The sequence below is a fragment of the Poecilia latipinna genome, unplaced genomic scaffold (assembly GCF_001443285.1).
Source record: "Poecilia latipinna isolate Pla-1442-1.1 unplaced genomic scaffold, P_latipinna-1.0 Scaffold758, whole genome shotgun sequence".
Lineage (NCBI taxonomy): Eukaryota > Metazoa > Chordata > Actinopteri > Cyprinodontiformes > Poeciliidae > Poecilia > Poecilia latipinna.
In genome coordinates this window covers 164,167-180,557 of record NW_015113374.1, presented here as the reverse complement: position 1 = coordinate 180,557, position 16,391 = coordinate 164,167, and the positions used below count along the sequence as shown (strand labels likewise).

General features: G+C 36.6%; 1 protein-coding gene across 1 annotated transcript in view; it reads left to right on the top strand.

The window, feature by feature from the left end:
• tmem8b (transmembrane protein 8B) overlaps nucleotides 1-16,391 on the top strand; it is a 50,653-nt gene that overhangs the window by 20,860 nt on the left and 13,402 nt on the right. The window contains exons 7-11 of the mRNA XM_015045978.1: nucleotides 4,856-4,952; nucleotides 6,179-6,302; nucleotides 7,977-8,119; nucleotides 10,112-10,290; nucleotides 15,163-15,309. Coding sequence (XP_014901464.1) covers nucleotides 4,856-4,952; nucleotides 6,179-6,302; nucleotides 7,977-8,119; nucleotides 10,112-10,290; nucleotides 15,163-15,309 — 690 coding nt within the window. The remainder of the gene's footprint in view (nucleotides 1-4,855; nucleotides 4,953-6,178; nucleotides 6,303-7,976; nucleotides 8,120-10,111; nucleotides 10,291-15,162; nucleotides 15,310-16,391) is intronic.

Here is a 16,391-nt window from a genome sequence, read left to right as displayed (position 1 = left end):
AGGTGCAGGGTGCAGAGAGGTTGCATACCGTCTGCAGAGATAAAGATCTTAAAAACTTCATGGCCTTCAGATTAGCTGAAGAGTGTGTGAGCTTCATGAAATTAGTTTTCATGCCTGATCAGCTGCATCCAAAGCTCACATCACCAAGTGTAGTACAAAGCTGCATTACATTGTATCAAGTCTGATTACATTGTATCAAGTCTAAAGTTTGGCTCAGAGGAGACTAAGGCGTGGAGAAGTTTTTAGGAAATTGGGTTCAGCACACCAGGACATATGGTATGATTTTATTTTCCCAGCTTTGTGGGAAAATAATTCTCTCTCTTTAATAATGAAGGTGTACCAGTGAACAAAATAAAGTCCATAAAGACACGAATCAGTTTCTGTGGAGGAACTTGACTGGCCTGCACAGTCATGACCTCAACCCTCCACATTCCTGAATAACTTTGGGATGGATTAGAGTGGAGACTTGAAGTCAGGCTTTCTAGTCCAACATCAGTGTGTGACCTTGCAAATGCACTTCTGGAAGTATAATCAAACATTCCCATAATTAGACTCCTAAACCTTGAAGAAATTTCACAAACTGTCTTAGCTGCAAAGGTTGGGCTTCCAATAAATTAAACATATGAACTGAAGGAGCAGTGTCACTCAAGTGTATATGTGTGGGAATCAGATCAGCAAATTCCTCTAATAATGTTTTAGTCAAAGATCTTTCCTTTTCAAAGTGTTTGAGGTTAGGTTGCTCTGGCATAGTCAATGCTTTGACAAAATCCTATTAAACAATTTGTTGGAGGTTTTTCTTACCATATTGACTTGATTTTATCTCACACACACACACACACACACCATCCCCACTGAGACCTTAGACAGGCTGTCTTACGCTTTCTTAATTATATGTCCAGTGAAAAAAATAATTCACAAGTGATTGCAATCAAGTGTAAAAGCTGCATAAGAACAGATGTGGTGCACGTCAGAGGTGGGAGTCGTATGCCTGAACGGTTTCAAGTATGTTTTTTACTTTTATTTTATTAAATATTGCTTTGGAAAACTTGTTTTGGGTTTGGTTCAATAACTTGCATTTATTAATATGTGAATTTTTTAAAAAAAGTAAAAATTAGAAAGATTTTCATCCATTACTTTATCCTTTTTTCAGATGGAAATGTATAATCAAAAGCCTGGAATGTGTTACTGTTACTAAGCAACATCGAAATGCTAAATTTTTAATCACATGCAATGCCTTACAAAAATATTCATATCCTTAAAACATTTCGACATTGTCATTGTATTTTAATTGGATGTAATGTGATAAACAGAAATTAAATGGCAAATAATTTTGAAGTAGAAGGAGATTATTACAAGCTTTTAACATTTTTTTTTTTTGCTTAAATTAAAAACTGAAGTGGCATACTTTTACATTCAGCAAATACAGGGAGATACAAACACTTTTTGCTGCTAATAGAGGTAAACATTTTACTCAATCTTTTTTGCAAAAAAAAAAAAAGTGTTCTTATTTGGATATTGGTCGGTACTTTAACTAAGCCATCCTAACTCAAATATGGTTTGATCTAAGCTGTTCCATTTTCAACTCTGTGCTTGGAGTGATTGTTTTGCTGGAAAGTGAACATCCACCTCATTCTCAAGTCTTTAGCAATATTAACATATTTTTCTTTACATATTCAGATTATGGTTTTTAAAGCAAGTTGACTCTATTAATTAGCCGAATTGGATTTTATTTAGGTGAAAGTCAAGATTGCTTTTTGTTTTTTGTTTAGCTGTGGACATAAACAGCTATACTGAATATATGCCGAACAGATAATGCATTTCAACTTTGTGGTTGTGGTGGGCTGAATTTTTTAAAAGCAAAACTGCATGATTTCCTTCACCTATTTATGCATTAAAAAGTTATTCTTCTCTTGCTTTATTCATGAAATTTCTTTTCGTTTTTTCCCCCCTTGTCCTGAAACCTTGATTAGTAATTTGTTGGTAGATGGCACTCCAAACTGAATTATGCCTCTGCCACTCACATTCAGCCATCATAACTAACTGATGCATAATGGATCCGGCATATAAATCACACTGTTAAATGTGATTGATGTGGGTATGTTTTACAACAATGCTACAAAGTGCTTTACATGCACAGGCCATAAATAATAGGATAAGCAAAAATAATAAATAAGTAAATAGCAGTAAAATTACAAACATGAATCTATAATGGGGTTTAAACCAGAACCAGAAATTATGGTTAATTAAAAGCAAAATGGCCTGGAGGCAAAGCTATTTTATGAGATGTGTTAAATCCCCTTAAAAGAGCTGGCCTTTGTATCTGGATAGTACAGATATGGAGTGCCGAAGGTAGATAAACCTGGAAGACAAACGGAGCCTCGGACGTTATCGTAAAAATCTTAATTTAGGCACCACACAGATCTGCAGAGCAGAGTTTCAGAACAAAACAGTTTCCCGGTTTCACCCGCGCCGAGGGAGTTCAGATAATAAATCTGAGAAAGATGAAATGCACAACATAATCATGTATATCTTGAGATAATCTCGCTTCCTTAATTCCCGGTGTTTACCGGTGAACCAGGATGTTTACGACAAGTGAAGAGAAGGGATTGCCCAACACATGATCTCCTGTAAAGATAGCAGAGTTCGACAGTACATCAGCCCTGAGAAACTCTGACTCCTTTAAGCAGAAGGCTTTCTGTGAGGTGTGAGGGGGATGGATGTAGGTGCAGTTTCTTGAAAAATGAAATTAAATCAACAGACTTTATTTTTATACTTGACTGTATCTTCCTTATATGTGTAAAATTCCATATTTGGTGTCGCATCTTCATTTGGATTGGATTTATTCAGTGGGAGATATTATACATCTGAATCCTCAGTAAATCATCATCTATTAATCCATCTGTTTGTCCACCCACCCATCCATTCATCCATCTATCCATCCATTTATTCACCAATCTGTTTTTCATCCCTATATCTTTTTGTCTACCTATCTCTCCACCTGCCAGTCTGATACTTGGTCTGTCCATACTTCCATCAGTCCAGTGCTGTAGTTTATTTTTGAATCAGTCAGTTTAAAAAAGAGAGAGAAAGAGGCAGGAGGAAAAAAAAGCAGAATACCCATTTTAATTTGTACAGGGCCTTTATCAGGGCTTTTCTGGCTGAGGCAGCATAAGCAGAATTGATCTACAAGAGACTATGACGGTTCATGTCTGCCATGTGAAATCCACCCAACCATCTCTATATCTGAGAATTGCTACGGCAATGGATCCATGAGCGTTCCAGAAAGGTTTTATAGTCCCTCCAATGAGTTTTTGGTTTTCCGCTGAGTTTTCCCCCCTAACGGGACCTGCCTGAAAAAACTCGAAAGGACAACAAGAATGACAACCTGGTGATGAGCAGCTGAACACTTCCTGTGTATCCCTGGCTGGGTTCTCCCTCAGAGATGAGGAGAGGGCTGTCAACTGCTTGTATCTGGAATCTTGTTCTTTCAGTCATTTGTCCATTTGTCACAACCATAGGTAGATTAACCAGTAAATCAAGAACTTTGCTCATCATCTCAACTCCTTCTTCACTGTGATCGATCATAGCAGCACATACATCAATGCAGCTGAGGCCCCAATCCCTGCTTCACTATATAATTACTCATGAACAACACAGGGCATATTTCAAATTACGCCTCCTGAGGTACTGATTGACCCCATGCCTGTAGGAAATAGTCCACCTTTTGCTGGTTGAGAGATATGACATTTGACTTGAAGGAATTGACTCCAATTCTTTCTGCTATGAAGAATCTCTGAGTGGATGGCAGAAATTCACAGCGGCACAAACCAAAGATATTTACGCTTGGATCAAAAGTCAAGAAACCATTACCCCTTCGCTTCCTCTTGACCAGTGTCTGGCAGACGCTTTCAGTTTTCCCTTGAGCGTTTCTTACTTAATTCTTCATCTTCAGATTTTAGGGTAGAGCTGTTATGAAGCATAGGGGGAGGAATCGTCTTAAAATGCCAGTGGACTTGATTTAGTTTAACCAACAAGAGAGTACAGACCAGATGGTGAGTTTAGGAAGCCTGAAATCTCAGCACCTGGCAAAGTGTTTGTCATTGCATTAATCAAGAACATTTCCAGCTCCTTCCATATACTCTATGCTTATTTTCTGCTATGTTGAGGTGAGAGAAATCTTATAAATCCTAGAAATAATTGCCTTAAGATGTCCCCATTCCCTTTGGATACAAGTAAATGCATTTAATAGCTGGAGAATTGTTCCGTGATTTCCTTTTTTTATCTCAGACAAAATGACATTTACTGTTTTTGAGGGTGCTTACCCAGTACAATAATTTAGTTGGACAGATTTTATATTGGTTATAAACCACTTCATTGCTTTATTCACAGGAAAGGACAAGACAACTTGTAAAGTGTCAGATAAATGCTTGAATACCCTCTGATAATTTATGAATACATTTATTTTATTACTGCTTTTTGTCCTGTTGTTTCTATGCCGACACTAAATCTGATTGCCTCCGTTTCTGTTTCTACCGCATGAGCTATTTTATATCGGCATATGCAGCTTCCAACGCCAGAATAATTCTTCTGAATTTCCTTTTAATGCATGAGCATGTTATTGTATAATTGATGCTGTGAGGAGATAAACTGCCAACATCTTCATCTAGGTGCCTCTGGCAGACAAACGTTGAGCGGTTTCACTTGATTTGTTAGTTTTAAAGTATATTCTTTCATGGCTGAGGAGAGCAGAGGCCTAAGGTAATCATGAATAGTATGAGCTCACCGCCAAGACAACAGCAGATGGTTGATGGTTGTATGGATGATTGGCATCTTCTTCTGTTTCTTCTCCCTGCAGTCGACGCTGAAAGGAGCAAATCTGACTGTGTTCGGCTGCCTTAATCATGGAATGCCTCTCTTCTTGAGAGAAAATTCATCGCTAAAATGTGATTCAGGTACGTTGGATTACCCTGTGACAAAATAAATTTAGAATATTTTGGGTTCCTACCAGAGCTCGCAGTAACCAAATATTTTCCATCTTTGACTGGATTTTTAAAACGGTGGAAAAATCTAAACACCATCTGTCATTTTCACAGACTACAATTCACCCGTCCGACCACCATGTTTAGACATGCAGGCATTTTAAATTGTACACACAGAGCAGATTGCAGAGGCAACTATCAAAATAGATTCTAGTAAGAGCATCTTAAGCACCAGTGGTTGACCAGCTGAACGACTGGTGCAGAAGGAGCACAAGCTGTGGGATTTCCGCCTACTGAAGTGAGTGCATGAAGGGTCAGGAAACCCCTCGTGCAGAGAGTCTTGTCGATTTTTTTATCACCAATTGGAGAAATTTTCCCTGATTTAAAAACTTTGACTGGACTGGTGTTTGTAATTCCAGTGTTTAGTGTGGCAGCAGAGCACTGAGTCAACATCAAAACCTCCATCAAAGTCATCTGTCTGCAGCAAAAGTCCAACATTTTATGGCAGTAGCGTCTGTGACAAGTCCCCTTCAGACATTTGGTTATCCTGTACATAAGTAGAGATACAGTTCATGAGGAATAAGGCAAAATTGTGAGACTGTGCATTCAGGCCACAGCTGAACACACAGTTAAGTGCAATAGTTTAGTTTCATTGTTTAAATGTTGTTTTTGAGGTCACAATCAGTGTTTTTTTGTCATTGTGGAGAAAAAGTTACATGTATTCATCTGCTTGATGTGGGATGGTGTGATATGGATTCTATTGTTTAGTTTGATCAAATTGAATATTGGCTAATTGAATGCATTTCAATATGTCATTTTTATTTTACAAATGAATGGGTAAAACTGGATTATAACTGGATTTATTTGACCATGTCAGTAAAAAAGTCTAACTCAACCAATTCTGATTCCTTCACAGTTTCCAGATATAGATGCGTAAAGAATAGAAGTTGGAACAAATCTTTCATACCTTCAAATGATTCATCTGTCAATTTGTACATTCATTACTTTTTTCACCATTCTGATCATTTATTCATCCATCATCAAAGATTAACAAAACGTGAATACCTTGAAATTTAGGCAAAAACATCTGAATTTTTAATTTAAATTGAAACAGCAAGTTATTTGTTTTAATTTTCTGTGTTTTTGTAACTCAACAAGTTTATAGAGTTTTATTGGTGTTCTCTTTTTTTTCCAATCAGAATCAGTTGCTGGGTTTTTCCTCTCTGTCAACGTGTCCTCTAATATTACCAAACTGAGAATTCCCTATCCACAAACAGGAACCTGGTACCTCAGTCTGCGCTCCTTATGTGCCACTGAACATGGGTAAGATTACTATGGTGTCTCACAGCGAAATTTAATTCAGCTGCACAGAAATCACATCTTTACAAACGTATGTGCATATTTGCTTTCTTGACACAGACATAATATAAGACATATAATGGCATTTTTTTTATTTATGGTCTTAAGGTTTTTGACAGCTATTCCAGTTGAACTTAGCAAAAGACAAGAATAACAGGCCTGAACTGCTCTGTATGTATCAGAATCCCCCTGACAACACAGGAGCGAGGTATCTGTCATCTGTTCCAGCTCTCAGCAGGAAGGTGAATAAACACATTTCCCAAAATATCTAACTGGGCCTTTAAAGTGGAAAAAAGTCTATAAAGTGTACTCTCAGGAGTATTTACCCAAAAAAGAAAAAAAAAAAAAAGGATTTACAAGCAAAAATTCACTGAAATGAGCTGGTTGACTGTTGCTCATAAATTTTTGATGTTCTCATAATCAGTTCACAGCCTCGGTCCCAACGCCCCACAGCAACCTCGGTGAGACAATGTTTGCTCTGTTCTGCAGGAAGACAATCACAACACAGGATGTAAAGTATTTTTATAGCACATCTTCAAACAGTCGCTACTTTGTTTACCAAATTTAATAATTTAGCCCAGTGATTTGGGGAACATACTTTTCTCCCATCTGTCATCTGGCAGCACAATTTGGCCTTTAGATGGACATGACATGGAAGAGTATGTCTGTGTTGTACATTAAGAAATGTAACGTAAGTATGATGATTCAGTCATACATTTCACATCAGCTCTAAAATGTTAAAGGTGAGCTGTGATTATTTTAATGCCATTACAGTATAAAAGGTGCAGACTGGATCTATGCTGTGCTTTCTGTAAAGGGCACAGCACATATTGTTTGTGGACTAGATTATATCTTATTATATCTTATGATATCAAATGTTCTCTCCAACTGTTTGTGCTCTGCAGATGAATTCAATAAGTACACAAATTTCTTCGCTAAGGATTTATTTTAAGTATGCGTGAGAGACGTTGCGGAAAGAAGACGGGAAAAAAAAATGCTATAAAGTTATTCAACAAAATAATTTTTCCAAGTTTTTTTATTGTTGAGCAGATTGAGCAATTTTGCCGAATCTTTAATGATTCAAAAAATCTGAAAGGAATTGAATTAAATATTAGGTTTTGCAGGATCTCTTGGGAGTTCCAGTTGAATTTGCATTACAGATAACAGATGGTGTGGGACTTGTACTTATCTTCATTTGAGAGCCTAACTGAGGTTTGGAAATGGTGATGGCAGTCACATAACGGTGCGTTACATTTCACACACTAAATTAGTCCAGGCTTGCTTCAGCTGAAAAGTGGCAGTGTGTTTGGCTCGTACTCATGATGATTTTTATGTGTTGAAAGCACAAATCAAAAAGGGATCAGTTAAAGCTGCTATGAGCAGACAGAAGCATATCTGTAAGCAGTTAGTTGGCATTTGAAGAGTATCATGAAATCACAGACATTTTCTGCAATACTAAGAAAAAAAAAGAATGACATGGGTTTTATTTAGCCTTGCAAGATAACTGCTAATAAAATAAAGCACATTCAAAATAAAAGACCCTTGATGGTACTTACTGAAAAAGATTAAAAAAAAAAAAAAACTCAACTCAAATTTCAGTTCTATTTCTCCTTTGCCTGCTTGTGTTTTTTCCCTCAGGTTTGAAGCATGCACCAATGTAACTGCAGAGGTTTATATGCGTGCATACCTTACTCCATGCATCAATGACTGCGGGACATATGGACAGTGCAAGCTCCTGCGAACCAACAACTACCTTTATGCTGCATGTGAATGCAAAGCAGGTAACAATTTATGTGCAGGAGCTGCTGCAGAGCTCTGTGTATTTGCCACTTACTAGAACAACTCTTTTTTTTTTTTTACTTGCTTTGATTTTGTTCCCACTATGAGCTAAATTCAGATGAAGTCATCTACTAATGTCTTTTTTTATTTTATTTTAATGCCAGACTAAGTCAGCAGCAGAAAACAATTAATGCCTATCTTCAAGAATCCCTCATTGTTTATTTAGCAGTACATAAGAAGGAAATGCATGACCATTAATGATATTAAATTTTAGATAAAAGAAAACGAAAGAGATCATATCTGCTGCTAATAATTTTTGATTAATTGTAAAATATATGATGGAGAATTACAGAAAATGGAAATGTCGATGGGTAAGCCGTTTTCCAGAACTGAACTAACATTACGGCAATTAAATGGTAGGTACCACTGTCCAAGAAGCCTAGCATTAATCTCTTCCTATAAGCTGTTGATGAGACAATGAAACACTCTTAATTACAAACAGCTTTTCAATAAAAGATGAGCTTATGAAGCCAAACAAACCCTGTCCTCAGAGGCTGTTTTTAAATCCTGCCTTTGATCTTGTTTTATCCGAGCCCGTTTCTCTTCCATTGAATCCATTGTCATACTTCATGTGTGCCTCTGCTTCCTGGCGGAACCACAGCAATCAACACTTGCCCTTGGCCTGTCTTAACTCAGCAAAACCTCAATAATACAGTGTCTTGTAAAAGTGTTGTACACCTTGAACTTTTCCATGTTGCAGCTTAGATACTGGGCAAAATGGACAGAATAATTCATCCATCCATCCATTTTCTTTACACCCTTGTCCCTTAGTGGGGTCGGGAGGGGTGGACAGAATAATTATCACAATATTTTTTTTGTGGACTGAATTCAAAACAATAACCAATGAAGTCAAATCAAGTCAAGTTTATTTGTAAAGCACATTTTAGCAACAAGATAATTCAAAGTGCTTGCATTATTAAAACATCACACAGTCACCAATTGTGAAACAAGCAATAAACATTTCATTTTGTCAAATGCCATCATCAAACATCAAATATGTTGATCGATGTTCCATTTAGTATTAACCAAAGGCAATTCTAAACAAATGTGTTTTTAGCCTTGATTCAAAGGAACTCGATGTTTCAGCTGTTTTGTAGTTTTCTGGAAGTTTGTTCCAGAAAACTGTAAGGACGTTACAGCTGGGGATATGAACTCTGGTTTTAGTGAGAAGGCAAGCAGCAGCAAGGTGGAGGTCATAAAACTGCAATCCAGGCTTTGTTCTTGTACAAAGCACTGTTCAATCCATCATGAGGAAATAAAAAAGACCATGAAATGTGACTGAAATGTTGACAAAGGGAACTAAATGCACAGCATATTTTTTTTTACAACTTTATTTGCAAAAACAAATTTGAAAACCATGTATCATTTTCCTAAATCCAGCAGGTTGGTTTATCTCAGTAACATGGGACTCTGGGACTGTAATGCGACAATGTGAAAGAGTTTGAGGAATGTGAATGGTTTTGCTAGGCATCGCATTGGTCAATACTGTGTACATTCAGAGAAAAACAACCAAACAAAGATAGTTTTCCAAACTGTCTTATTCTTTTGGCCCCTTGATGGTGATGTATTGTAACAAAGCAGAGATAGTTGAGAATAGGAGGGTGTTCACTCCTGGAGGCCCTATTGTGCAAGATAAACAACTTCACACAACTCTGATGTTCCTGATAAAGAGCTGCTGCTGCTGCTGCTGCTGCTGCTGATGAGACTCTTATCAAGTCATACATTTTTCATACACTTTAAGAAATGCACAAAATTCAAAGGAAAAGATTTTGAACGGCCTGTTTCATCTCTCATTCAAATTTCTCTCATCTTCCATCCTCAAAAAGATTTAAGACGACTTTCCCAAAGTTCATGCAGAGTTTAACACAGAAGCTCCTTTAGATCTCTCCTTCCTTCCGTCAGGCTACAGCTCTGACAGTGTGTTTGTCTAATAGGCTGGAATGGCTGGGGCTGCACCGACAACTCCGAAGCCTATTCTTACAGCTTCCAGCTCCTCTCCACCCTCCTGCTCTGTCTCAGCAACCTGATGTTCGTCCCGCCTGTGGCCATCGCCATTCGAAGCCACTACCTGCTGGAGGCTTCAGTCTACATCTTCACCATGTTTTTCTCCACTGTGAGTCACTTCTAAATGATTCAGCTGATGACTGAAAGTGCAGCTGAAGCCATATGCTTACTTGCAAAATATATAAAGAAGCATGACATCTTTTTTTGTCTGTGCTTGTTGTATGGCATAAAATCCAACCGATCTTTTACTGGTTTTAGGTTAGTGAGCATTATCAACATTATTTATAATTGTTAAATATGAAAATACTGAGAGGGATTTTTTTTTTCCATATCACTTCTTTTGATTCAGAAGTCGCATGCTTTAAAGGACTCTCACAACTTTTGCTTCCCTCTGCGATGTTATGAAAAGATCAAAAACAAATCAAGCAAGTTATCAGAAAGAGAATTGTGGACCTCCACTAGTCTGGTTCATATTTGGGAACAATTTAAAGATGCCTGGAGGTGGCACACTCAATTTTTCAATCAATTTTATGCAAGCATAATCAGCATAACAGTATCCAGCCATCATACTGTTAAGGAAGGAAATGTATTCTGTAGTGCGGAGATAGATGTGGAGCAAAATGCATCAGCTACATAGCAAAAGCAGAAGATCTTGTGAAGATTTTGACTAAAGCTAAGAAATGATTCTTATCTACAATGAAGTGTGTCCTGTACACATGGCGACTGAAAGCTCATTCAGAGAGGAAGAAGCCATTACTCCAAAAGTAACTTAAAAAGCCAGTGCTTGTAAATCCACACAGGGACAAATGTACACCTTTTTGAAAAAAAACCCCCAAAAAACATATACAGTAAAATTTAATTGTTTGACTGTATTGCCTAAGGAAGAAACTGCTTAGAATACCATCTGTACTGTGAAGTATGGGTGGCAGCATCATAGTGTGTTGGTGTTTTGCTTCAGGAGGGACTGGTGCACTTCTCACAATAGATGGAAAGAACATTATGTGAGCATATTGAGGCAACATCTTAAGCTCGGGTAAAAATCGGTCTTGCAAATGGAAAATAAGACTAAATATACCTCGTAATTTGTTATAAAGTTGCCTTGGCAAAACAGGATTAATGTTTTTCAGTGACCCTCCCACAGCCCTGATGTCAGTCCTATAGAAAAAATGAAGGGAGAGCTAAAAAAAAGTTTGTGAGTAATGCAACCTTCAAACTGAACTCAGTTTAGTCCTGTCAGGAAGGATGAGTCATTCAAAAGGTTTAACCCAAGGCATACAATTTAAAAGCCTAGTTTAATATTCTTAAGTGACCTAAAACATTAAACATTTAGCTTAATTTAAAGTCAGACAGTTAAAAAAAAAGGTTATTTGTTTTCTCTTCAAATGTTTGGTTTGAAGTCTATATTTTTACATCTGTCTGAAACTTCATTGCTGATTTATATTCAGACACTTTTAAAGAAGACGTGAAAAACAAAATAATTTAGTGGTGTTCTGAACATTAAAATCATCATCATAGAATGTGTTCTTTGTATTTGGATACATATAAACATAAGTGATGCATGCAGGTAATTTCACACAGTTCCTAACAATGGACTCATGCTGTTCTACTGATTGACACCTAATGATAGTCTGGCACAAAAGCAGTGCTGATGACTACATTACGCTTATGGTGGTAAACTGAAAATGAATTACAGTCACAAAGAGGCTTGTTTGAAAATCAGGACCAATTATATATATATATATATATATATATATATATATATATATATATATATATATATATATATATATATATATATATATATATATATATATATATATGTGATAAATGTTACAAGCATGAAAGCATCCAGAACAGGAAATGTGTTTCAGAAATGAGGCTCAGTGGGCAAAACAAATTACACAACATGGAATTTTATTATTTGCAAATCACTTAATAATCCAATGCAGTTTATGCTCGCCTGTTGCATATCCAGAAGTAGATTTGCTTCCAAGACTTTCTTGCAATTATTAAAATGGTCTTTCTTCCTCTGCTACTTTTTTGAATCAGTATCCTTCAAACTTTCTCCAGCTAAATTAATTTAAGCTCAAAGTATTTATTTATAATTTCCAAAAGGTATGGTGGAATTTATGGCCAGGCTTACACTCCTTGAAGTTCACACATGACTTTCTCTTTCATGTTTCTATTGAGCAGCAGAGCTGAATATGTAGGTTGCACCCATAAAAAAAAATGCCAGATCTCCTATGTCAGTGTAAAACTGCTCACTCTGCTGTTGACTCTTGTCTTGGGGTTCTGCTACTGCAGGTACCTGATCAGAGCCTGGATAACAGCTCTGGTGAGCATGGACCCTGTTAAAAAAGACATGAGTTGTCATTTGCTGCAAGCATGTCAGGTTGGACTGATCTTGACAAGACCCCTGCCAGAGCCAGCACAAAGCAAATGTGATTCCTGCCGCTTAGGGCCCCAAACTATCAGAGGCCTCCCATAAATGCTTGAAATTCAACATGAACCATAGATCTGAAATTTTCAATTTGTTCAGAAAGAAAATGATTAAATTTGATTTCACAGTTTCAGCATACATAACAATCTGCCTAGTGACAATCTGTTTTTTAACTAATACATATCAGCAGCAAAAAAAAAAAAAGCCAATCATCATGATTGCTTTTAGGCTCAGCCAATTAAATGGCTCAGTCTCTCAGATTTTACCAAATCTGTTGAAACACTGTTAGTGGTGGTGATGCTGTCAATAGGAAGATGGGCCCCTCATTAAATTCTCCTTATGGCTTCATACAACCCCCTTGCTGTAGGGCAACCTTTAGCGAGTGTTACAGTATTATTTTAAGCACAAGTTTCAAATAGCGAGGAAGATCAGTGACAACCAGCAGCCCAAACAAACAGCACCACATGAAGACCAATTCCTCACCCTGTCAGCACTCAGGAACGGTAGGCAGTCTTGTACAGATTACAGTTTACTGGGTGTCTGACAGCTCTCTACCCCGAGAATCCAAAACACACAGTGCATTCCCAGTCCCTTAGGACTGCTAGGAGGCCTGCCATGACTACCCTGTGCTGGCAGCCTGATTGCACTGGTGTTGGCAACAACTGGAACTTGATCAGTATCATTTATAAACTTACAAATGCACTTCCTTCCAAATGTGGCACAATTTAAGTGAAAAAGGGGATTTAAATTATGGGATTGAACCTTTTTTTATTCTTTTTTTTTTACTTTTTTAGAGTTTTATCTGTATAAGTGGAAAAAACATCATTTCTAACTGACATGTGGATGATACAAGCTCTCTATGAGTCCTTCACAGGCTAGTAGAGTGACCATTCAGAGCAGGTAGTACAAATCTGAATCAACATTGGGCCTCTAGTCTTTGTTTGTACAGGAAATGAATACTGTTGAGCACAAAATTATTTATACCTCTGTCAGATTTAAATCTAAAAATATTTTTATTAACCCAAGAAGTTTGTTTCTGGTGGGAAATAAGACGGGCGTCTCTAAAAAGGTAACAAAACCGTATGAAAGGACAAATGCAAATGCAAAAAATAAGTGAAAATATAATGGTTTTCAGTGAACCTACAAATAAACAGTATGTCTATGATTTGCTTTCAACCGGCCTCAATGTGGTACTCCTAAAGACAATCCAATGCAATCAATTAGGTTTGAAAGTCAATTCATGAGTCAATAGTCATAACACCTGCATAAATAAATAAAGTATAAATGATGCTTTTCTGTGAAGGCTTTAAGTTTGCTAGAGAACAATGTTGGTGAACAAACAGCATCATGAAGGCCAAGGAGCACAGCAGACAGGTCAGGGAGAAGGTTGTGAAAAAATCTAAAGAACGTTAAGTTTATAGAAAAGAAACTGAAATCCTAGAAGTAGCCATTAGGCTTACAGAAAGTTTGTCAGAGATTCACAGCTCAGATGAGTCAATCTGTTGACCAGACCACTGTTAGTCATAGTGCATGACTAACAGTGATCTGGTCAACAGATTGACTCATTTGGAGTTTATGAAACAGCGTGAATAAGAAACAAAGTGAAGTTTAAAGTTCACGTCTTTGATTTGTCCTGATTTGTAAAAACAATTCAAAGAGGTGGAAGAAGGTATTATTCAGCAGTGAGACGTGAGCTGGTCAGAACTGATGGAAGAATTCATGATGCTAAATTATCATTTTAAACAGCTGCAACAAAATGGTTAGATCAAAGCATCTATAGTGCATTAGAATGGCCTAGTCAAAGTTGAAATCCTAAGTAATCCTAGTCAAATTTTAAATCCTAATTAGAATCTGAGGTGAGACTTGAAAAAAATAATATTGACCCTGGAATCCAATCTGATTCAGCCTAGAATAGTTTGGAGCAAAGATTTTTCAAAAACGTAATAGTGGTAGAGAAATACTCCCCGAAAGGTTCTGAAATCTGAAATTCTCCAGCTTTTTATAAAAATAAAAAAAAATAATTTAATATAATTGAAAATCATTTCTAACATTTGATTCACAATGCCATTTACTTAGAGGTTATGGTTGTAACATGATGAAATGTGGGAAAAAAATGTTTACGAGGCATGAATACTTTCAAAAGGCTGTGTTAGTTTCCCAGCAGAAAGATTTATTTTAAGGAAGTGAAACCATATGGTTAGATGGAGCTTCCATTTCAATGCTCTGGAGAAATTCCTTTTCAAAAAGCTGACAAAAGCTGATAAATTACAGTCCAATTTCCCTTGCAAACGTTTTTTTAAGTCTGGCAAAGAACTTAAGTTGAGCTTCAGAAAAGCAGTTCATTCTAGATTTTTCTTTTGTGAAAGTGGAGTGTGTCTATTAGACATTAGTTCTATCAAGAGATACGAAGTCAATTTCTGTATGTTATAAAATTTAAAAACTACAGAGTAAAAATAAATCTGTAATTCAAACTTAAAAAAAGCAAAGCAAAAACTAGAAATTTGATGGTGTAATGGCTGCCTTCTTTGTCTCTTCCCACAGTTTTACCATGCATGTGACCAGCCTGGTATCGTGGTCTTTTGCATCATGGAGTATGACGTTCTGCAGTTTTGTGACTTCCTTGGGTCCCTTATGTCAGTGTGGGTCACAGTTATTGCTATGGCAAGGCTAAAATCCATCATCAAGCAGGTATGTTTTCACTGTATTTCTAAGTAATCAACTAATAAGTAATTTTATGGAAACTTGGCTTCTCTTAACAGTCAATACATATTTTTTCTTTCTTGTCATAAAAGAAAGAAAATGCTGTTTTAAAACTTTTGTGTTTTAAATGCTATGTCAAGAACACTACCAAATGTTTGCGATAAAATAAAGGGAACTGCTCGGTGTATAGAATGTGATTGAAATATTTTTTTATAATAATCTGATCAAACTGCTGAAAGTGAAACCATCTTTAAAATATTAGGAGGACTTGGGTAAATTATAAGGAAGTAAATGATGGTACAATGTTATTTAGTTTTGTCTTCTGTTAGTTATATGCATTTTTGGTTAACATAAGAATCCCAATACCTAGAAAATAAAATAAAATAAAATAAAGCTGATGCTCATCTGCCACTCCTCCTAGTATCTAATCTTTTTGACTCACAATTTTGAGCAGTTCTGATTAAAAACAAATGCTTTAAAGTCCCTAAATTAAGCAATGAGCTTTTCATGCTAATTATGAAAATGGGTTTTGCGAACATTTTTATTTGATACTTACAAAAAAAAAAGATTTTTTGTTTGGTACAGGAAGTTTTCTCAGACCTAAATGACTAGTTTTCCTTTTTTGTCAAATTTGGTGCAGAATGTTTTTCACTGTTAATTTGGTGCAGGGACATTTATGCAAAAAAATATTGTTAAAAGATATGTGTCTATAAACGCAGAGGTGTATACAGGCAACAGCTTTTTCTGCTACTTCTGTAATTAGACAAATAAAATGAGACGCAACAGGACAGTCCATTAAATGGGTTTTGAGTGTCATTGCCACACACAGCACACATTTATAAAAATGACTACCGACACCATTAATGAAGAAAAAAATGACTCTAGTTACTAAAAGTGCAGTAAAACCTTTGAGTGAGAAGCCAAAAGCGGGTCATTTATCACACCATGTAATCAGCGAGCTAAAAATGGAGAAAAACATCAGTTTAACCTCTCCCATTGATCAGACGTAGTTTTTTTTACGCCCCCACAGCATATCTGTCTGCCTGATACGAATTGCTGTAACAATCTTG